The 24,807-nt window shown below is 39.2% G+C and overlaps 1 protein-coding gene across 8 annotated transcripts in view; it reads left to right on the forward strand.

Moving 5' to 3' along the window:
• PCDH9 (protocadherin 9) overlaps positions 1 to 24,504 on the forward strand; it is a 991,597-nt gene extending 967,093 nt beyond the window's left edge. For 3 of the 8 annotated variants that reach the window (XM_090024594.1, XM_090024612.1, XM_090024605.1), the window contains one exon: positions 20,304 to 24,504. In XM_090024594.1, coding sequence (XP_089880720.1) covers positions 20,304 to 20,677 — 374 coding nt within the window. In that variant the 3' untranslated portion in view covers positions 20,678 to 24,504. The remainder of the gene's footprint in view (positions 1 to 20,303) is intronic. The other 5 variants (XR_016438785.1, XR_016438787.1, XM_090024627.1 and 2 more) reach the window with 3 other exon arrangements.
• The last annotated feature ends 303 nt before the right edge of the window (positions 24,505 to 24,807 follow it).

The following is a 24,807-nucleotide window of genomic DNA, read 5'->3' on the forward strand; positions in this document are numbered from 1 at the left end:
AATATTTAAACAATGCCATCTTAAATGTTCCTCTTTTTTCAGGTTTTTCCAATTATACTCATAGTACTCACAAACTGCAAACTGCACATGTAAACATACACACCTTATAAAACTATGAATAAAACTTTCAAAATCTCTAAAAGCCTTAGGAACCTAAGTCTCATTGGGTGGATCTATACATGCAGTCAATGAGATGCAATAGACTCCAGCCCAGTCTGTGCCGGAGTCAGCTGCTCCCTGGCACAGTATCTACACAGGAACCCAGCATGACAGTAATTTGAGCCGGGGTGGATTTACACCCCCAGTCAATACTATCTTACTGAGGAGTTAATTAATTTACTATGCCCTATTACTGGCCCACATGTAGCCAGTGACACTTTACTGCAGAGCTAATTTGGGTGTAGATGCACCCAATGGGCACGTCTAGATGAGTGCAGCCATGTGGTATGCAGTGCCACAAAAACATCTGCAGTACCCGTGCCTCACAGTCAGGTGTTCTGTGATCTGGGGATATCCAGGGTTCAAAAAAACCCATGGAAAAAAATCCCCTGGAGCAGCACATGCACAGGCAGTGTGCACCACTGAAAAGTGGAGCTGGGCTACCCAGAGTCACGCTGTAGCTGCCAGCCATGCTTTGCCTGGCAGGATCACTGCTGCTGCAGCACTAGGAGGCCCCCAGAACCCCAGGTAAGGCTGCTGGGGCCAGCACAGTGCTGACCCCAGCCTCCCCTACTGCCCCCAGGGTACCTTGCCATGCGCTAAAGTGTGTGGCATGGGCATTCCCCCAGAGACAAGTAGCTGCCGTGCAAGGTGTGCCACTGTTACTCATCCCTGGGGAACCAAATGTCCATGCTCATCTGGACCCAGCCAATAAGTAATTACATAGAAGTTCAAATCCTGCCGCTGTTAAAGTCAACAACTATATCCCTCAATATCCAAAAAAGTTGGGTGCTAGGTATCATGTGAAAAATAGATTATCTGGAATTTAAAAGCCAGATTCTTTTTTGTTTGTTTGTTTGCTTGCCTAACAATGAAGTATTTTGACATCTCAGATAATATTGTTGCATTCATCACAGAGTATTTGTCTGCTACTGTTTCTAAATGACTCGCTGCCTCTGAAGTTGCTGCTTAATAAATTAATTCACTCAGCACAAGGGTAATAATCTGCTTAAATGTGACTGTTAATTCCCTCATAACTACAATATTATAACAGACCCTCTTCTAAAGAGAAATTGTTGGCATAATGCCAGCTACTACTGGGAGGGTTTTGGAGGGGAGAGGCTGCACATTTTAACCACCTGTCAGCGTTCCTTGTCATCATTCTTCAGTTCAAGCTACTCATTGAACCCAAATATAGTCCAAGGATACTAGAAGAATAAAGATCCTTAAGTGTTTCAACAAGGCATGTTATAAATGATAATTAGCATCTGTACCATGATCCTTCTCAGAGAAGTGAAACACTGAATAAGTTAATTTTAATAAAATTTGACAATGGGAATTCTCCAGTTAATTTTCAGATTTCAGTCATTCAGTTTTAAAAAGTTTTCCTCTGAGAATTCATAAAATTATTTTCTTATTGCTGCATTGATTTTGCTCATAGTTTTTCATTCCTCTAACAGGTGTAGCAGTTATAAACAGAGCAGACCATACTGACCATTGTTTCATAACATTTAATATGTTGTGTGTGTTTAAACATTTCTTTAATTTATTGGAATTTTTATTTAAAATGATGAACAAAAAGTATAGGGTCCCAATTTATCCCTTATTTACATCTGAATATTACTAGAACAAAGAAATGTAATAGACAAAAATAAGACATTGGAAACTCTCAAGTTGTTTGTCTATTTATATATTTATTTGATTTCTATACCACTCTCTTCAGAAGGGTTCAGGACAGCTTGCAAAAACTTGCAACAAAAAGTCATACAAACATCTACAATTAAAAAACAATATTAAAAAAATCCTCAAAGACAACTCCACTTGCTAAAAGCCTGCCCAAAATCTTATTTATAAAAATATTGTACCACCTCTGAAAAATGCCCAGCCTGTGCTTTGGCAAGCCTCAAAGGGTAGAAAGTCCAAAAACGGAGAAACAGCATGGCCTCCCACTTGTTTTAACCAAGTGACTTGGGCACAAAGATAGTGCTTATAGGAGGATGTTCTTGGCTGATGTTAGGGATTATGATGTAAACGTAAATAACTGTGCTTTAAAACCTGTAAAATATCCTGCTTTTGTTTTGGCTTGCTTCAGTCCACTTTTGAGTTGAGATTTAATTTAGAGATAGATGAACCAAGTTTTTTTAATGACTAGATTTGTCTGGCTGATTAATGTTATGAATAAGTTATTGTGAAGAAGCATGACCCCTAAACTGGCTGGTCATACTGGCCTTCAGGTTTGTGTATATTCTTGTACTGACCTTTACCTCCCCAGTGCTTTTGTTTCATAAAAAGCTCATGGATGTTGGTTGGCTGAAGACGTATCAAAAATCTATTGACATTTTAAAATAATAATAATTTGTAATAATAACTGGAAGTACCTCACTCTTATCTAGGCTGGTATTTACAGAGATCTCAGGGTTTTAAGAGAACTAAGGCAGGTCCCAACCATAGTTCATTTTATTCCAGATATTCGAAAGCTTTTACAAGTATTTCTCCAATTTACACTCCATAAAATTATCTACAAAATTTAAGGAACATCTGAAACATTTGGAAAATTTCTGGTTTGGGTTAATGAAGGATCATTACACATCAAACCGAACTGTAGTTGCGATATTAGCAGGAATCCTTGTTTTCTCTGATTTTGTCTGACAAAAAAAATCCCCAATTTCTGGATTAAAAAAAAATAACCCCAAATCCACATTTTTCCATGATTAAATGAAACACTACTATATGTACATCTATATATTAGTCGTGTTTCATTTTAATCACGGACAAATGTGGATTTGGGGTTATTTTTTTAATCCAAAAATAGGGGATTGTTTTTTGTCAGAGAAAACCAGGATCCCTGAATATTAGACAAAGCTTTAGTTAGCCAAGGGTCCTGGCTAAATGAGATTTAGACAAATGGAATTCTTCATCCTCCATTAAAAAGTAATTACCTCTTGGGTGAAATTATAGTTTTATTTGTTTCTGTGAGAAATCAATTTAGAGTCAAAAAGGTTTTTTATTCAGTCTCCCAGGTAAGGTTTGAAAGCCTGGAAGTATAAATCTTATCAATGACTATAATATAATCCTATGACTAATCAGAATTATTTCGATAATAGTATATGTTGATATGATATTAATGTTCATTTTTTATATGTTGGGTTTCATTATTTAGTGTAATCCTGAAATGGAACATGGGGTTGTTTTTCAAGCGTGATTTAAAGTAACTGTGTGTTTTTCAATACTTGCTTTTCCTTAGAAGCACTTATTTAATAGCCTTCATATGAGTGTTACCATAAATAGCTGATTTAGAAGCTAATGGGAATCTCCTGTAAAGAAAATTTGCACGTGAATTTAGTATTCAAGAAAATGAAGGAATTAGAGCACTGAATGAAATCAGGCTTGGTAAAGCAAAGCACTTTCCAAGCTTCATTGTGTAACTCTACTTTCAATTCCAACATTTCCACTAGTGCTGAGGTATACGCAAATTAACCTAAAATGGGACACAGCTCTGTAGCAATGTATATGCAGAATGAGGGTGTGGGTCCCTTACTGGAACAGTTTAATAGTACCTCATTTCTGCCCCGTATAGTTTATAAAATAATTGTTTGTGCTAAAGGTAGACAAAACCCCCTTCCATTTACACAAACTTAAAGCTAACCTGTTGTATTTATAAGGAAAAAAGGAGGTACAGTCCTAGAAAAACAAATATTCCTGACAGCTTGAGAAGTGAAATAAGCTTGCTGCTAACTTAACAAGGAATGTAAATTGTATCCTTTTTATATGGTTTATCAGCTTATATGGTTTTGTCCTTTTTATCAGCCTACATCCATATGAATGTGGATATTTGTTTCCCTGCGGACAACTAACAGCGGGATGCCTTGTGCCACTACAAGTTGTCCCCAGGGAACGCTTCTGCCATGCACTCTCTGGAGCACAGCAGATTACCATGGATGGGGTAGGGGAGGCTGGGGCCAGCACTGGGCTGGCCTCAGCAGCCTGCTTGAGGTCCTGGGGGCCTCTTGGGGCTGCAGCAGTGGCAATCCTACTGCTCAGAGCCTGCCCAGCAGCTGGAACATGGCTCTGATCAGCCAGGCTCTGGCCTTGGGTGGCATGTGCTGTCCCTACCTGCACCACTCCACTTTTTTATGTGAGGGTTTTTTTGACCCTGGGATCTCCCGGGGCCAAGAAACACCCCCGTGCTGCTACTCTGCAGTGCAGGGGAACACCTGAATGTGTGGCATGTGGTGCCACAGATGTGTCTGCAGTGCCACATACTTCACGTCCATGCTTGTCTGAATGCAGCCTATTAGTGTGATTTTTTGCAGTCCCAGATGAGCATGTAAAAGTCCCAGTCAACCCTGGAAATCCTACCTTTGTTTCCAGGAAATCCTACAGTTGTGTGATCAGCCTCTAGTTTATGCATTCACAAAAAATAAGGAGTTACAGTGCATGTATTTCTTGTGCCTTTTGTGTTCAGGTACTCTATGGAACAAACTCCCAGAAAGGAAGGGAGAAAAGTTGCTATGAAGATGCTCATTTTACACCCCTGGGGACTTGAAGTACCCAGATAATGGTAGTAAATGAAGGTAAATACAAACCACGAAGGGCATTTTTAAAAGATACCCTTTTAAAAGAAAACAGAAAGAATTCATGAGTTGGGAAACACAATATGCAACCATTAAGAACCATCCATTGTGTCCTTTTTAGTATCAGAGAGGAACAGGTTGAAAATATAGGAACAATATAGAAGGAAATAAGGGGATGCCGGCTTTCAAGAAGGCAAATTGTGGGTCAAGTTAGTTTAGATATTTAGGTGTCCAAAAGCAGATGTATGAGGCATAACAAGACTATAACTCACTCACATTTTTGGGTTCTTGGCTGCCAGAGTGAAATCACAAACTCTAGTTAAATATGTGAGAGAAGGAATGGGATTCATAATCCTTATGAATAGGATTCACATGTGACACAGTGTTGTGATGGGGATGCCAGAGGGAGAGATTTATCCAACGTTCCATCTCTTGGGCTTTGGTACATGGTTGCAAATCTGTGAATAACAAATGAGCTAAGGCTGAGCTAAGTGCCAAGGCACCCAGCCTACCCAACATAGAGACACCTTCTAGATTTGTTAGGAGAACTCTTAGGTTCTTAGTGTATTTATTGGCAAAAAACATAGCAGGTTTATGAACTCTTGGATTTAGGAGCCTAAACTCTGAGTGAGAACTTTAAGCGTCTACCTTCTTAAGGACCTGACACTTTGATCCCAAGTCTGTGTATTTGTGTTACTCCTTCTAACGCAGTTAAAGTACTTTATTCATAAAGTCATTCACAGTCAAAACTGATGGCAGAATCCGACTCTCAGAGGTCCTATGTGATTAGGACTGGGTTCCACCCCTTCATTAGGGCTTAATGTAGCTGCTGGGAAATACAGGGTGTATCTACCTGTGCATTTTAACTCACAATAGATTATTTTACTGCACATTGAAGCGTCACATAAAAAACTGTGACATTTTGTTAATGTGCAGTAAAATAGTCTACTGTGCATTGTGTCACTAAAACAGATTGCAAATGCACTACTGCTCAGTAGTGCAGCCTAATGTGCATTAATTTAGTACCTATGGGTGCCTATACATGATCCGGGATGCTGCTCCAACATGCTGTAATTACAGCGTGTCAAAGACAACTCTATTAATTGAGTCTGCTGGATGAGTTTTACATGAAGTGCCCCCACCACCATTTTGAGGTATGGGGATACTGATACATGACATGCTTTGGGTACTTTAATTAGAGTGGCTCTCAGACCCACTTTAGTTAAAGCACCCCTTCCCCCTCCCACTTCCAGAGCATGTGTAAAACACTCTCACATTGGAGGTACTAAATTTAATGTGCATTAGAAAAAGCATATTAATGCACGTGTAGATGCACCCATGGTGAATTTTAATGGAAATAATGAATGGAAGCTGCAACTACTCTAATTTACAAAAAAATATTTCTTTATATATAAGTGTAGGGGAGAACCCTTCCCCTCCCCCCCCCCCGAGACATTTGGAAAAAGATCTGGATGAAACATGAAGTTTGTTGTTCTCAAGAAATCTAGTTTTTGCAAAATGTGATTTTTCAATAAATTAACCCCTCCTACATTTTCCCCTAAATTAACTGCAGCCCAGAAACTTCCTGTCCCTTGTAACTATCAGTAAAACTGACCTTCTGTTTTGCTACATGTTTTAACAACAGCAGGGCAGTTGCCAAAAATGGATTTCACAGAGGATTAGCAGCGGGCTCCTAGGGCATCCCATCTGCCTGTTCAGGGTAGGGAGCCATTTTCTTTTATGTCCCTGGCTTCAAGGCTGATGCACTAACCAAAATTTCCAACCAACTCTAGTCACCAAGACATATCAAAGTGTACTTTTGCTGGGGAGAAGTGCAAGGACTGAGATTTGAGAATCAGCAGAAAATGGTCATGCGCATAGAAAACAGTTCAATTTTTTAAAAAAATAGGGGAGGAAGTCAATCTAAATTACAAAGCCACTTATTAGGAACTACAGTCATTTAACCTTTTCAAAGAAAAGATAATAGGAAGGTTAAAATGCAGAATGAATAACTCAAAAGGCTACAGAGGACATGAGCATCATTTAGTATGGGTAAAGCAAAGCTAAAGAGAACATACGATTGTTATTGAATGAAAAGCTCTGTTCATTGACTTCTGTGTCATATGACATCTGTTTGACATTGGCTGTCTAATGTATACTAAGTGTACCATAACCTGACACTTGAAGGATAAAGTACAGTATAGTAATAATATAATCAACATAGCTCCCTGTTGCTAAATCAACAGGAAAAAAAATATTACAGGATAACCATAACTGCAAACAGAGTATCTGCAGGAAGTAAGACGCTTTCTTTAAAAGCAAACAAACAAAGAAATAAAAAACACCAACCACCTAAACTAAAAACTTACAATTTCTTTACAAATATGAAAATGCCAGGAAATCTAAATTTCACCAGAATCTTCAGGGGAGAAAAAAACCCTAAATTCAACTTAAATTTAGTGATGAGCTTAGGTAGCTGTAATTAGGCTGCTAATTGCAAAATGCATTTCATTCTTTTATTTAACAATGAACATAACTAGGTGTCTCCTTTGGGAATGCAATTTTAGACTGCCATACATTTCAAAATGTAATTTGTGACCATTCTATAACCGGTGGTAACATTATTACTGAGAATCTGGTTTTTAATCTTTTAAGGTTTCTTTCTGGTTTTTTTAAACTAAATGAAAGTTTCCCCTTTCTTCAAGGAACCTTGGTAAAAATGCTTACTTTAGCAATATTTACCATATATAGGTTCATGTACTGCAAAGGAAATGTTATTTGGGTAATATGCTGCATGATTAGAAGTAAACTTAAGTGATAGATTTCAAGCTAAATCCAGTTAGCAGCATAACATCATAAACTGCCAAAGGTTCGGAAGCTAGGAATTCTGGACTTCTTTCTAGCTGAAACAATAACAGCAGCAACAAAAGTCAACATCACATGCCACTTTTTCTCATCAAGAGTCAAAATGACCCAGGCAGCTCATAAACGTGTAAATTTATTGATTCAAGGAAAGAGCCAGACAGCAGGAATGCCTTAAAGTACTGAAAGTGGGCCATTCAGCTTGAATCAGATTGTTGGAAGTTGGAATCCATGGAGATTTAATAGTGGTAGGTTAGAGGAGAAAGTTGTATGGATGGGGTTAGAAAATCTGTTTCAGAAGCATTTGCTCTGGTCACAAAATTCATTGTTTGAACAAAGATACTATGTCTTTACTTTGTTATGACTTGTAGATGTTTCCTTTTTTAATATTAGTGGTGTTTCAGTGCAATCATGGAAAATGTGGATTTGGGGTTGTTTTTTATTTAACCAAGAATTAGGGATTTTTTTTAATCAGAGAAAATCAGGATCCCTGGTGATGCCAACAGGAACTCATCCTTTCATAAGCTTTTGTGTTCTCTGATGTTCTTTTCCTGCCATGCTCTGGTAGGAACTCGGGTTCCTCCAGCTCTTGAAGCTATTTGAAACAATACACTGTTATGGCATAGCTGGCATTGTGTATCCTAATACAAGAATTAAATGTTATCTGTTAAGAATAGCAATAACATATTTATCACAAAATAAACTCTGCAATGAGAAATGGAAGGTAAAACACCATACTCTTAGATACTCAGTTGTGTTTTAGGGTGATAACTGGATACTATCTCTTCCTTTAATTTCTAAAGTATATTTTTGGTTTTCAGGAAAACTAAGAGATAAACTTCTCTTGAAATACTGAATAGTGCTAAATACAATGGATACAAAATAATGACTGCTTTCATAACATAGTAGCTGAGTTTGAATGTCACTGATCCTGGGTCAGAGTATCAAGTAGATTTTTACCCTTTCAATTTGTGGGAAAACTTAGAGAGGCCTCATGAATTTGGCTATCAGTCAACAAGAATCCATGACTTAGAGCCCAATCTTGTTCCCCATAATTACTTAGTATAGTATTTTAGGGTGAAATATACTACTTGGTGAGAGTAGGGGCACATGCAGATGTGTGTGGATGTTTGGTTCTCTGGGGACAAGTAGAGGTGGCATACCTTGTGCAGCTACTTCTTGTCCCTGGGGAACGCCTGTGCCATGCATGTGTTGGCGAATGGCAAGTTGCCCTGGGTGGCATAGGGGAGGCTGAAAGAACCCCAGCCCCTGGCACAGCACTGTATTGGCCCCAGCAGCCTTACCTGGAGTCCTGGGGTCCTCCTGGAGCTGCAGCTGTGATGATCCTACTGGGAGGAGCCTGGCCAGCAGCAGCCACAGCATGGCTCCAAGCAGCGCAGCTCCACATTTGCAGCACATGCTGCCCGAGCGTGCGCTGTTTTGGGGTTTTTTTCATGGATATCCAGGGGTAAAAAAAAACCACAGAAAAAAATAATGGAGCAGTGCATGCATGGGCAGTGTGCCTTTGCAGCGCACAATACTCCAAACTGTGTGGTATGTTAGCAGCACCACATACCGCACCACCGCACTTGTCTGTGTGCACCTTGGAGTACAGAAGCTAGACCTTAGAGATTAACCACTTCTTCCTTTTGCCTCTGTTACCTGTTGCCTCTTCCCCTATTTTGCAAGCTAATAGGAGTCTCAATTATACTGTGTCCCCCTCTACCCTCTGGCCCTCCTTTCTCATGGATATAAACTTTTCATATTTCTCTATTTATTAAAAATGTTTTTGAAACATCACCCCGGGGGGTGGGAGGGGGTATGAAAAACCTGCCTTGAAGTGAGAAATTTAGGAAGCTCCATATATTTATTTTATCAAACGGAAGATTAAAAGTTGACTTAATTATAGCATATAAATATTTACACCGGGAAAATATCTCTGATACTACAGGGAATTTGAGTCTAGTAAACAAAGACAAAACGAAATCCTAGTAGTCAAAGTTAGAAAAAAATCTGCCTAGAATTAAGATAGATGTTTTTATCAGTGAGAATAATTAAATAACAAGTTATCTAGGGAGGCGGTGAATTCTGTCTCATTTTTAGATCCAGAATGGATATCTTTTAAAATATGTATTCTTGCTCTATATAAGGTATAGGCTAGAGACAAGATTTACTGTGTGAAATTTTGTGACATTATGGTCAGTGAGATAGAGGAGGTCATATCAGATGATCCTAGTGGTCTCTTCTGACGTTATAAATTTCTGAATCTAGATGTACCAGGCAGATATGTATTAGGTATTATGCCTGCTAAGCCTCCAGTTTCTTTGCATAAAGGCAGATGTTAGGGACACATTCCCAAGAATGATTTGCCTTGGCAAACTAGCCTCCTACGGTCACCAATCTAACTTTTTTAGTATTCCTAATCATTGCTATATTATTTCCACACCTTTCATATTAATTAGATCTATGATAGCAAGGGCTTTAGAGAATTTCTCTAGTGAGTGGGCTTGTGATATGTTTGTTTGTGGGGGCAGTGACAGTGGATGTAATTTTGGTTTTGAGAGAGAATTTTTTTCTGAAGAGCATGCTTAAAAATGGCCAGGCACTGAATTCACTTAACCTCAACTGGAACTACAGTGATGATGGAGGTCCCATTCGCTTGAGAATTTAGATCTATAAAATGGTTGGACTTTGTGGGGGACTACTGAAAAGGAAGGCATCTCATTGGTAGTTACAGAGAAGAGATACATTTGGGAGATTACTCATGTTTAAGTGTTGGCCCAGTAATCAACAAAATTCCTCAAACTCTTCTTTTCTCACCCTCAAACCCCGAGTTCCTTCAGACAGATGGAAAGAGCTGTACTAAGAAAAATACTTCTTTTAAAGGACAAGTGGGAAGAAGGGCTGAATTTTAGTTCTTAATCACAGTCGGGTCCCTTACTGGTATTGGATTAATGCACCTACAAACTGTCCTTTCTCAGGGAAAATCACAGACTATTTGTCCTGACCTTGAGGAGTAATGTGTATTTATCTTGAGTTGGAGGATCAGGATCTTGCCTCAAACTGAATGACACTCAAAAAGAATAAGTCCTTTATCTAGACCCCCTTTCTTGCCATAAAAAAACAGAATGAGGTTCAAATTCATTCTTATTTTCCCTTATGTAGTCCTATGGATAGAAATATGGTAGGTATAAAAAAAATACTGTGCTATTTTGTATTTGTTAGAAAGGTTGTTAAGCTATCTCAGTGGCTGTGGTTGCCAGAATTTTGCCCACTTCACTCACATTGGGCAGTACGTTTCTCCACTATTGAAGTCAATGGAACTACCCATAGAGTATGGTGCAATTGAACTGAATCATGACAGAATCTGCTTGCTATAAAATTTGTGTGCGCAGCTATTTTTTGAAGCAAAATTAAGAACAAAGAATGTCTTTTTCAAAATACCCTCTAGTAAATTTTGTCTTGCAGCAGTTATTAACCAGAAGGTTAACTATAATAAACTATCTTTGGGAATATAATAAAGAATCTTTGGAAATGAGCCATCAGATAAGTTATTTTGAGTGACAGCAGGTGTGTGTTTGCTGTGCATTAATTGATAAGAAAATGTGATTGTGTCAAGATTACTGCTGATTCAGCATGCTGCCTGTAAACCTGTTCAATAAAATATTTTGATCAAGCACCATACATGTATAGGTATGGGAGCAAAAGGATTGCAAATGATGGTGACCATGGGATGCCTGATAAATATTTTATCATCGTCATCCATCACCATCTTTTGGGAATAAGTTATTACTTTGGCAGCAGGGTAAAACATCTTGCTAAATAAAGAAGTGTGCAAAAAAAAAAATTAAATACTTTAACATTGAGCATGCTGTGTCCATATTAAGTGATCCAGTCAAATTTAGAAGGCTCATTTTTGAATCCTCTGCAGAGATTTCATTTGACAGACTGTCCCTTTGCCATTTTTTGCAGGGGAAAAAAATGGACATTTTAAGAAAATAGGATTCAATGTGATAATGTTCTCTGGAGCCATAGTAACTTCAGCAGATGAGAAGATGGATGAGGTCCATACTATGCTGAGAAACTGTAGAGATTTGTAAAGATACACTTCTGTTCTTGGTTACACTATGAAGTCTGGGTAAATAACAATATCCTCTCAGGGAGAGAATCTGCTGCTTTGACTGCTCGTATATTATTGTATTTGGACCATCTCCATCTAAAAATGTTGACTTTTCATCTGTGACCAAAGAATACAATCAGTATGAGAGATGTATAAAACAGTTAATCCTTATTTATTTGTTAACCAAAGGTTTTATCAAAGCCTGTTTGCTTTGTTTTTCTTAACCTATCTTTTCCTTTTTTTTTCACCTCAAGGTGACTGTCTCTGCATCTCCAGTGCAACATTATAAATTAGGTTACAAATGACAGTACATGTTTTAATGATAGAATGAGTTTTTACTTTTAATCATAAACCAGAATAATAGTCTCAGATATGATTTTGCAGGTAACACCCTCCTCATTCTTCAAGTGCTTTCTCACTATTTCCCCTTTGGCTAAAAGTACAAATGCTTACATTTACTTATTCATAGACTTGTTGGTTTTTAAGGACATAAATGACCACTAGTACATTTACACTCACCGCCTTTGGACCCAATATAGAATATCACCAAGTTACCACTATAAGATGTATTTGATAGAGACCTGAACACAGGCTATCTACATTATGTGAAAATAACAGAGCTAGATTTTGGTACAAGCTATTTTTGTGGCCATGCAAAGGAGAAAGCATGGAAGGTAGCACATTACCTCATTGTCTGAACTGATTCTTTAGCCAAATCAAAACCAAATGAGCTCTTCCTTGGGTAATTTATGTTGTATTAGAATAAGAAACAAGATGATAATACAGTTAAATGCTGCTGTGTAACTCTAGAGTTTTTGTTGCAAGAAAGCTGTAGGTTGGAGGTACTATCTTCCAAGGTTTCTTGAACTATGTAAAATGAACCCCAGTCTTCTTCTGGATACAGGTCTGTAAGCAGACAGCTATGCAGAGCCCAGGGTGCTCAGGTTATTTCTCTGTGCACTCGACAGTATGGATTCCATTGTAAATGTGAAAACTTTTAAAAATCTACCTCCCACAGTGGAATCCAGAACGTTGTGTCCTTTTACAGTGCATGGGTACAGATAAGTGCCCCACGGCAATGGTTCAAATGAACTAAAATCTAGGCAGAGGGGCACCTAACCTAGTCAGTATGGACATGCTGAATACAGAGGTACGTCTGAATTTTCATCTCTAGAACTTCTGCAGATTACTTAGGACTTCAGAGGCATATCTTCTACCACTCAGGGTTCATAGCCTGGAACTCCCATGAAGGTAGGGCTCATGACAACTTTTCTCTTAAAAGCTAAGCAGATGTCGCTCTTTTAAAATAAAGGTGTTGCTTTTCTATGTAATAGCCTCACAGTTTGAACACTCATGCAAAATGTCCATTTCCCACCTCTGCCTAAAGAGATTCAAAATAACATCTCTCATCTGAATGCTATAACCACCAGTCTGTAGACTACATTAGATTAGTGGTTTGGGGAGATGAATAAATAATGACCTTCCCCATCCATTAATATGGTGTATCCACTGACATAGACTAACCAGGCATGATCTGCCTCCCATTAAAACTGTGCCAGGAAAGAATTTTAGATTTATTGGGAGAGAGAGCAAAAAGAAGACTACTGTTAATTTATAGTTAGGGCAGTCTTTTGGTTAGGGCACTTCCTGCTCCTGTCTTTTTTCTTTAAAATGCGTAGATAGTCCTTGAATCGGGGAACAGAACCCAGGTTTCATCCCTCCCACGCCCTCTAGTACCCTCACCACTGGTGTAGATCAGGGGTAGGCAATTATTTTGGGCGGAGGGCCGCTTACTGAGTTTTGGCAAGCCATCAAGGGCTGCATGATAGGCAGCCAGGGGCAGATACATTTTAATTTTCTAACTTTTGTAGGGGCCCCGCATGCCGGATAGAATGGCCTGGTGGGCCGCATTCAGCCCATGGGCTGCATTTTGCCCACCCCTGTTATAGGTAGAGGAAAACCAAGAGTAACCAATCTTACATTCTTGTATTTGCAGTAATGTAGCTCCTACCAAAATGACCGAATTGCACTCCCTACCTTACATACAACCTTGTAGCCAGTCTCCTAGAAGGTGGGAGCGTGCATTTGAATTTCTTCAGCCTGGGGAAGGAACTAGATGTGCGTGTTTCACATCAGTGGTGGGGGTTTTAATCTCTAGACTACAATTAAAAGGAAGCTGCTGATTTAAAACAAAATAAAAAACCCCACTGCTTGGTTTTTGAATGACAGGACATAAGCATCCTTCGTCAAGAGACTGCTCTAACGGCTACACTTCATGGTATAAGAAGGGGACACATTCCACCAAGTCACAGTGGCAGAACCTATTATTTAATTAACAATATTCAGAAAAGATCATTTTTATGATGTGTGTGGGTTTATGACTTTGTTTTGTTTTCTTACATGACATAGAATTTTTAAAAAAGGCTTTCATGTTGACTCAGTTGATATTTGAGTGGGGGGGAGCTGTGACAGTCTCATCATTTTTATGTAAACCATTTCCCCCTTTTATAGTTATTATATACAGCAGTTTAAAAAAAATCTTTAAGGAATGTGGGAATAGCCAATAATTAGCAGGCCGGAAGGTTGCATAAAACTTGCAATGTGTTGTCTCTTCTGGGAAGGTCATTTTACAATGTGGCATATGAATGTGTATTTTTCAGCTTCAGAAAAAACACTACCTTCTGTACCCAGTTTGAAATTTAGTTGTGACCATGTTCAGATCTACTATTCCTTGCAACAGTGGCACCTGGGTAAGGATTTACAACTAATAGTGGGGGCTAAATAGTCTCTGAGTAGAATTCATCTGGTGGTCTTGATTTTTTCAAGGTAAAAAATGAGTCTCCAGCCTTGGACAAAAGAGTGTTGAAAAAGCAGGTTGAAAAGCAGCTGGTCAACATGCCAGAAGCGAGTGCTAATTGCAACAGTGAGTTAATCAATGAAATAACAGTTTAGCTTCTGGGTACAATAAAAAAAAGATAAAAGACCACTCAGAATTTCCACTATTAGGGTATGGCCAGCACTTGACTGGCATAGATTCTTTTCCTGCTCACACCTGTCTCCTTTTGAGGCAGCAAGTCATGCATCTGCCTGACAGCTATTAACAGAATAAAATAACCACCACCACAACAAAAAAGCATTTTGGGGTTATGATCTGATATAAATATTTACAAAGACAATTTAAGGGAGTGTTTGCTATGTACTTTTGTGTTTGCTTTCAAAACAGTTAAATCCAGAGACAGATGGCTTGTACAGTTTTATCAGCATTTGTGTCATTATATATTCAAGCAGCCGAGACTGATAACCAGGCTCATGTATTACGGATTGTTCGGAGAACAAATACTTTGAAAAAAGCATATCAATAAAGTACTTCAGTGTGGAAAAACTTGATACAGAAATTCCAGTGACATTTTTATGGAGAGAAAGGAAACAAATTAATGCAATTATGAAATTAAAGCAGCAGGAGCAGGTTTTTAAGTGGTGCCATTGTATGCAGTAATGAAACAACTTCAGAAAATTGGGTGAAAGCTATTGTTCACTGGTGGTGGAGGAGAAAGATAATTGCCATTAAGTCAACATTATACTTTCTCACTACAAAGCAGCTAGTTCTACCATGCTGCAAACCCCAAAAGATTCCCTCCCCCATCATGCTACTCATGAACATTTAACACGTGCTATACAGCAGCAAGGAGAACAGAAAGAAAGAACTGTCTACATGGAAAACCTAATTATACAAGACAGGAGATGAAGAAAACAGTGCTACTAGAGACTTTTATGTGCTTGTAGCTCATATTTTCTCTAAAGTCATTCCCCTCCACCCCATTCACATATATTCTGTAGAAGGACATTTGCAGATCCCCTAGCATGTCAGTTATAGTAATATTAAAAGTATCACGATTGGGCATTGAAGTCATTGTCTGAGATTAGTTTTATACACAGTAGAGGCACATCATAAAAAAGACTACTTTGCAAATTAATATATACTTTGCAAATTAATATATACTGTTATTCCATTTGCACAATATTAAATATATATTCTCTTAACCCAAAATGCTACAGCACTTGGATATAAAGATAATGTTGCCTCAAATAAAAGGAACATATATATATATATATATATGTTTATAATTTATATGAAGTTCTTTATGGCAACTAATCAAATTCTGTGGTAGTTAATCCTCCCAACCGCCTTCTGAGGCAGGGAAATAGTATTTTGCATTTTACAAAGTGGGGAAACTGAGAGAGATGTACAGACTTGTTGCAAGGCTATGGAGGGAACTACTATTATAGGAGTATTACTGATTTCCACTAGGAGTTAGAGCCCAAACTCCCCACTGTATTTTGTGACTGAGGGAGACGGTTAACCAAGAAAGTAGCTCCCAGCCCTGCCTTCGGGAAGGCTTAGAAATAGTCACCACCACAGCTAGCAACTGGTCCTGCCACCACCAGCAGCACAGCAAGCAACACTGTCTGGGATAAAAACTGCCTGTTGTGCCTCTCATTTAGAGGTAGGTGCCTTGCAGGGGTGCCCCTGCAAGTAAAGTGAGCAATATTTGGCTTCAGAACATGCAACATTTCTTTCATATTTGTCTTCCATAGATTTAGAGAATAGGGCATGGGGAGCACTCTTACATCTCTTTGAAATACACTGGATACCTGGCCTTGCAGGAAGCCAAACTAGGAAAGCAGTATTTTACTAAAAACAAAATACAGGAAATATCCATCCTAATAAGGTAATCACCCCATTATTAATTCCACAAAACTGGCCTGGTGCTGTTCAGTAGACAGTCTCTTGTTCTTAGCAATGCACATGTAAATTTTGCCTGTCATCTAAATACTTCAGAGCAGTTCATAAACTTTGCACCTTAAGAAATTGGTAAAGCTTGTATAAAATCCATTCTCAGATTAGCTGTATTAATGGTCTAGAACTGTTACTAAAGAAAGCTAAACACATGAAATAAATCTCTCCAGGAAGAGTTTGACATGGCTTATAGGGCCATATGCATATTTTGGCCTAAGTAAAAACAGCTTAGATATTCAAATTCTGAACAGAAAAGACTTCCTATTTATTTGCACTTTATTTTACTTTATTTAGCTAGACAGAGAAATGTAACATCTACTTCGCTACTGTGCAACTGAAAGCTCTCTTGTTAACCTGCTATTACATTGCAAATTGGAAGCGCAAAGTGCATGCACTGTATTTCTTGAAATGTGTCACTCTGTAGTGAAGGACTTTCTTTGTGTATTGAAAGTTTTAATCCCTCCCAAACCTTTCCTTCTTGGGTCAGCAAGATAGTATTGTATTGTGTGAGCAGTCTGGTTGAAAATAGTTTTGCCACTTCTCACTTTCTTCATGTGAAAACGGGAAAAACCTAATTAAAATTAAATTTCTGTTGTCAGCAGAAAAAAAATCAGCTTTTAACCTATAGATTAACCTTTGGAAATGTTAGCAATATACTGGGAGTACTTCCTTTACTTACTATTGCTTTTTTGTAGTAAGTACCTGCTCAGTTTGATTATAGCTCCATGCTGGAAATTCAAGATTTTTTTTTTTTTTAAAGCAGAAGAATATCTCTCTTCCAGTGAATTATCACTGTTCTCATTTTAAAATCAAGGTTCTTAGTTGTCCTTGAAATTTCTCCTAAGCTTCTGCTTGGCAGCCATTTTTCCCCTCTAAATGCAATCTAAATATTTCATCTTGTCTTGATGCAAATAACGCTGCATTTGCTGTCCTTATATTTTTCCAGACGATTGTAATGGGAGATTTGCTTGCTTAGGGATTCAGGAGTAGATCTTAGGTCTCCTAGTCATGGATCATCTAGATAAAAATAATTTTGAACGTATGGCTTATTGTTTGCTTGAATATTCACTCTCTGTTGTGTAAGTCTCAGCTATTCAAAAGGTGTCTCTGCTTCAGAGGTATCAGTCAGAGAATACTTGTGAATTGGGTTTGTTTTAAAAGAAAAATTATATCTTACATTTGCTGGGACATGCAGCAGATAACCTGTGGAAATCACTGCCTCAGGATGCTAGAAGGCCATATACTTTTTTACATTAAGGAAATAAATAAATAGGACATTTGAAAAAAATAGCAGCTGCAGTTAGACTAGTTAGCAGGGATCCTGGTTTTCTCTGATTTAAAAAAATCCCCAATTCTCTATATATAGATAGAGAGAGAGAGACTTTTCTTTTCAATCACAAAATAATGTGGATGTTGGGTTACTTTTTTAATCTGAAAATTGGGGATTTTTTTAAATCAGAGAAAACCAGGATCCCTGCTAATTAGGATAACCTGCAGATTTGGAATTAAACTTACTACAAAGGCTGCCTATGCTATATTTGAAGCAGTAGATGAGATCAAAATCTCCACTGGCACAGAAGCACAGGCATTGTCTAGGTATTTTCCATGGCACTTTCTAGCCCAAATTATAATATTTTGTAAAAGAAATGCTTTTTTGCTGACACACCACTGACAGGCTGATTTTGGGGGGGATTGGTATTTTTCCTCTGATTAGCAGCACTTTAAGATACTTCATAACTTCAGTATTCATGCCTGCTTGCTTAACCTTATTCTGAAAAATCAATCTGTATTTTCCTTCATGTCACTTGACTGTTTAATCAGAAAAGAAAAAAATGTCTCTTTAACTCTTTGACTGTCTGTATGTGTAGGCAGTTGATTTGTTCCGAAGTCAAAAAAAGGCTTCTCTCTTGAAATTCCTGATCAAAATCATCATAAATTTAGAAACAAATCATGACAAAGCATATCTCAGATGTTGAGAAATGGGTAACAAAGACACACATGGAAGTTTTATCAGTCTTTCAGAATGTCTTGTCCTTTGAATAAATCTAGTCTGATCAGATCAGCAACTCCTCTGCAAATTCAGTCACTTAGAAACATGCTAAGACTGTAGAGAGGTTAGCACTGGCTGAATATATGGGTGACTTGTCTGCTGAACAGACTGTAAGGTGCCTGCAGCCAGCCAGCTGTGCCCTCAGTAGTGTGTGAAAGACAAAGTAGATCTTTAATATGCACAGTACATTAGCAGACTGTTTCTAGTTCCTGTGTTTTCATATGCATAACCTATAAGGGATTAGGAAAACAGTTTTTTTTACCAGCTATAAGAAATACAAAACTTACAGAAGGGTCCCATCTTACTTACTCTTTTCTTCATATGGTTGCATAGCAAACAGATCTCTAGAAGAATCACTATATTTCTTGTACTACTTGTATTTTTTGCCATGATGTGAAGCAGTGGGGACCAATACTTTTTTGGCAGGCATGCCACGAATTAGCCCCACACCTGCCCTGAGTGCTACTTTTATCTTCTTTCCCTGCCTGATCGGCTGCTCTGCTTTCAGCTTCCTGCTCTGTGCTCTCTGATCAACAGGGACCCTGGTTTTCTCTGATAAATCTAGCCTGATTAATTTTTATCAGAGAAAACCAGGATCCCTACTCGTCAATCTGCTGCTCTGTTTTCTGCTCCCTGCCCCATCTGCCACTGTGTTGCCTGTCCCATTTCTGGTCTGCCATGTGTCACACATGGTCTGCTTGTGCTATTTGCAATACGTATGCTGTAGGTTGGCTGCCCTGCAGGCTGCCCTGATTTATCAAGGTAAATCTACATTCTCTCCTCCATCTTTGGACATTTTGCACAACTCTGGTCCTGTAGCATGGTAGAATTGAGAGATAATTGTCTGGAATTCTCTATCATCAGGGAGTTCTCAGCTGTTATAAAGCCATGCAGCATGCTAGTTCACTGAGCTACCCTGAATCTGGATGTATGGTGAGGACAGAGCAGAACACAGGTGGATATGCCAAGTTCCCACTATCACAAAGTCCCATGAAGAACTTGAGCTGATAATGTTACTCCCACTTGCATTTTTTACCTACCCTTAGCAGACATATAATAGCCAAGGTCTGCACCCTGGGCAGCTGGGGTGGCAGCAAGGGCCTGGCTGGCTGGGGCAGATGAGCTACTAGCAACTGTGGCTACATTTATGTGTCTAAGTGGGTACTTGGGGCTGGTATCCTGGTCATGCATGCATGTTATGCTAATGATCCTTAGTTGCAAGGGGTTGTTAGAACACAGGATCTAAACTGATTCATATCAAGCATTTGAATCTGCTGGCCAGATGCATATAACTACTTGCAGTGGTTTTCAACATTTTTTGATTTGTGGACCCCTAAAAAATTCTAAATAGCATTGTGGACCCCTTTGTAGATTTCAAATGGAGGTGGTGACCCCTTTGAATTGTAAATGTGAGTATTCACATACTTTTGATTGATCTTACTCATCTTTTGTAGACCCCTCAGACATAGTCTGTGGACTTGCAGGGGTTCACAGACCACAGGTTGAAAATCACTGATCTAGAAGAATATGTACAATATAGTAATGATGTCACTGACAACCATCCACATAAGGCATTGACATGATGGCAACTTGTAAATAACTTCAGATACTTTTTCTTATTCTTTCAAAAGGCAGGAGTTCATGCAACTTTAATGGAAATATTTTTAAAGCAAAAGTCCAATATTATTTCTTACACTCTCTTCCTCTTTCTTTTGTCTCTCTTTCCCCACCCCTCCACAGATGGGCCTCTTGGTCCACGAGGATTAGCTGAAGCCACAGAAATGTGCACTCAAGAATGCCTAGTTTTGGGTCACTCTGATAACTGTTGGATGCCTCCTGGCCTGGGTCCATACCAGCAGCCAAAGTCTCCTCTCTCCACCTTTGCACCTCAAAAAGAATGGGTTAAGAAGGACAAACTAGTGAATGGACACACATTAACAAGAACCTGGAAAGAAGATAGCAACAGAAACCAGTTCAGTGATCGAAAGCAGTATGGTTCCAGTGAGGGCCATTTCAACGCTGGCAATCACATGACTGATATTCCTTTGGCTAACTTGAAGTCTTATAAACAGGCTTCAGGAGCTGTTGAGAGTCCAAAGGAACACCAGCTATAAAAAATGGTTACTTTGGACCAATGACTTTAGCCTACGTAGACTTGCTAATACTGTGTGTGTGTCAGAGCTTTATGTACTGGGTAGACCTCTAGAACTATGCTTCATATAGCAGATATGCATATCTTATATTAGCGCCATGGAGGGTATGATGTCCTGCAACACAAAAGAGCATTTCTGCTAATTATGTGGTTTTGTTAAATGGACATGATTAAACTCTACAGAGATCTCTCCAGTTTGCAAATATCCTTTTTTGTTTGTTTGTTTTTCGACCCTGGACTGCTGCTATGAACAATGGAAGATGCATTTGGAGAGAGAAAGAATGAGAGAAAAAGTTCAGTGGACTGCAATGATTGAAAAGCATATCCAGTTAGAAAATTGTGCTCTTGTTGTCATTGATCTGTGCTGGGACCGCTATACTTGACATCATACTACAAACAAAACAACTAAAACTATAAACATTAAACCTATTGTGCTATTAACAACATTAGTGGACACTTGTAAGTCAATCAGTGTTCAAGTACTTGTAAATAGAAACAATTATTACTAACAAATTTTGTGTACTTATAACGTTCACCTAAAAAGATACTGTAGCATAATTCTGTGTTTCACAGTTGCTTTTTATTTTCTTTTGTTTGCTTCCTGTTGTTTTGTTTTTCCTTTCAGTGATGGTGTTTCTGTGTTAGTAGTCTGTCTGACACACAATGTTCCAAGGAACTTAAAACACTTGTGTTAAAAAGTTTTAAAAAAGGAAAAAAAAATAAAAAAAAATAAACTCTTGCTTCTGTGTAGACGCTGGAAAACAAAATTGTTTTCAAATATTACGAAACAAAAAGATTTATGCAAGGGCTTTAAACTTTTGCAACTTTATTTTTATTTCCATTCTGTTTTGCAAAGCAAGGGAACTGCAAAAAAATTAAAATAAAAAAAAAAAGCTATGGATGTTGGCGACAAGTGGAAGGGAGGGCATTAATTTAGAAACTCTGAGTTAGCTGAAGTCTCACAATTAATGTAAAGTAACTAACCTTGATCTCAGTTGGAATAGATGGAGGAAAATTTGCAGAAACAAATATAATAATCATTTTCTTTCCAATTGGGCAAATGTGTGTCTATACTTAAGACAGTTTGTATTGCTGAAATAGCATTTGTGTTAATCATCCACATTAATGTTGTAGTAACACAAGTGTTTTTAGACCATAGCCACAGAATATTTAATGTGTTGTGCCTTCATGATGTAACAGAGCATTCTCCTGGTAGGCTAGTTGGGGGAACTAAAGGGTTAAATCTCTAATTATTGCTGTTTAACTGTTTGTTATCATAGTTGGTCAATGCCTGGCAGGTACCAGCGTCACGTCACTTTAGTCAAACCAGCAGAGTGACTTCTAATGTTAATAAGATCTAAGTTGCACGTAAAACAGTTCCAAATCCAAACATTCTTAGGCGGTTTTTGTTAAGGCATGACAGATGATTTAAACAAATAAATAGCATGCAAAACGTCCTTACAGAAAAAAAAGGTAAAGTTATCTTATGCCACTGTTAAACATCAGTCTTACAATAACAAAGTTAGGTAATCTGAAGGTTAATTTGTTTTTACCAAAAACAGGCATTTTGTTTTGCTTTGTTTTGTTTTGTTGTATATAGCAGTTCACATTTTTTTCCTCCACAGTATAAAGGTATAAAATGGGTTAGGGGTGCATTGCTTATTACAGTACTTATGTCAGTTTGTGAGGGGTGTTTGATGACTTTGACAGAATAAATATCTAAACAGTTATCCTTGTTACTGCTTTGCCAGTTCAACGTTATTTACAGTTATTCAGCTCTTGCAATAAATGTTCTGAATTCCTGATTGTGTTGTGTTAGTTCTTGGGCAGATGCCTAAGGGACTTTATTCTAATCATTTCTTTTTATCTTATTCCCCATTATGAATTTCCAGGTTATCTTTCTAAACATATCATGGTCCATTTGGTTCACATTTTGGATGAGGATGATACACACCGGGTGCATCTACATGTGCATATTAATGTGCAGGAATAAACTCTGGTGCATATCATGTGCACCCATGACTGCAGTACATTTATCTCGGTTGGAGCAGCCCCAGCTGACCTGGCTCAATGTCCTGCAGAGGGGCTGGCTGACTGGTGCATGAGGGTGCTTCAGTACAGGGTTAGCCAGCAGGTAGCCCTCACACTGAAGCACCCTCATGCCAGGTCAGCATCTACGTATGTGGTGCTGCACACAAAAATACTCCAGAGCAGGATAGTTCTTGTATTTTAAGTACTACCCTACTGCAAAGTTTATTAATTTCTGGCAGCTTAATAGGGCCACACAAGTAGATGCTGGCCATGTATTGCTGAACTAACTAGGCAACTCCACAGTAAACATCTTGTGTAGATAGTTTCATAGCTTCTAGGGTCTGAAGGGACCTGAACAGATCATCTAGTCTGACCCCCTGCCATGGCAGGAAAGAGTACTGGGGTCAAATGACCCCAGCAAGGTGTTCATCTAACGTCCTCTTAAAAACCCCCAGGGTAGGAGCCTGCATCACTTCTCTTGGAAGTTGTTTCCAGACCCTAGCCACTCTAACTGTGAAGTAGTGCCTCCTGATATCTAACCTAAACCTACCCTCTGCCAGCTTGTGACCATTATTCCTGCTCACTCCTGGCAGTGCACGGGGGAACAGGGACTCTCCCAATGCCTGCTGGTCCCCTCTGACTAGTTTGTAACAGGCCACTAGATCCCCCCTCAGCCTTCTCTTGTGGAGGCTGAATAGGTTCAGGTCCTGTAGCCTCTCCTCGTAGGGCCTGCCCTGTTGCCCCCTGATCATGTGAGTGGCCCTCCTCTGGACCCTCTCCATGTTGTCCACATCCCTCTTGAAGTGCAGCACCCAGAACTGGATGCAGTACTCCAACTGTGGCCTGACCAGTGCCACATAGAGGGGGAGTATCACCTCTTTTGACCTGCTTGAAATGCATCTGTGGATGCATGACAAGGCACGGTTGGCCTTCCTAACTGCCTCCCCACACTGCCAACCCATGTTCATCTTGACATCAATGATGACTCCAAGATACTTTTCCGCCTCCGTGCTGGCAAGAGGGGAGTTCCCCAACCTGTAGGTATGGTGCCGGTTGTTCCTCCCCAGGTGCATCACCTTGCACTTCTCGGTGTTGAATCCCATCCTTTTCTCATCTACCCACCCCTGTAACCTGTCTGGGTCTGATTGCAGCCTATTCCTTCCTTCTAGCATGCCCACGTCCCCCCACATCTTAGTGTCATCAGCAAATTTGAACAGGGTGCTTTTTACCCCCGCGTCCAAATCACTGATGAAGATGTTGAACAGTGCAGGCCTGAGGACCGAGCCCTGCAGAACCCCACTGCCCGCGTCCTTCCAGGTTGAGAAGGACCCATCCACTACCATCCTCTGGGTGCGGCCCTCCAGCCAGTTGGTGACCCAATTGACTGTGTGGGCGTTGACACCACAGTCCCCCAGTTTCTTAATGAGAACAGGGTGAGAGACAGTGTCAAAAGCCTTCTGGAAGTCCAGGAAGACTATGTCCACTGCTACCCCTGCATCTAATGATTTGGTGATCTGATCGTAAAAGGCCACCAGGTTGGTCTGACAGGACCTGCCACTGATGAACCCCTGCTGGTTGCCCCTAGATGTGCCCACAGAGAATGATAAACCCTTGAGATCATCTTCTGCTACTCCTGGGTAAAAAGGACCTTATTCAAAAGGAGCCCCATTGGAACTCACGGGACTGCTTGTAGAGCAAGGTGCTATTTACAGGGAGTAAGTGTCAGAATCTGGTCTTTTCTTAAGCAAATCTATGCACACAGAATAATCAGGAGAAGTAGCAAGATGTAGTAAAGAACACACCTCCCTGTGACACTTGGTAGCAATACAGTTGTGACTGCTGAAAGATCAATATTTGCTACATCGTGGTATTTTCTGGTGTTTCCTACTTTAAGTATAGAATATACCAAATTAATGTCAAAATACTGGAGTGTGGTCAATGTGGTAAATATTGATTTTGAAGGAAAAAAAATTGTCCTGTATTTACTTTGGTTGCATTACAAAAAATCATGGGACAAAAGGGGGTAGCAATAAACAATGTGGGTGTGTCCCCATAAGCATA

This window comes from Crocodylus siamensis, chromosome 1, assembly GCF_052110815.1.
Source record: "Crocodylus siamensis isolate JL-2025a chromosome 1, ASM5211081v1, whole genome shotgun sequence".
Classification (NCBI taxonomy): domain Eukaryota; kingdom Metazoa; phylum Chordata; order Crocodylia; family Crocodylidae; genus Crocodylus; species Crocodylus siamensis.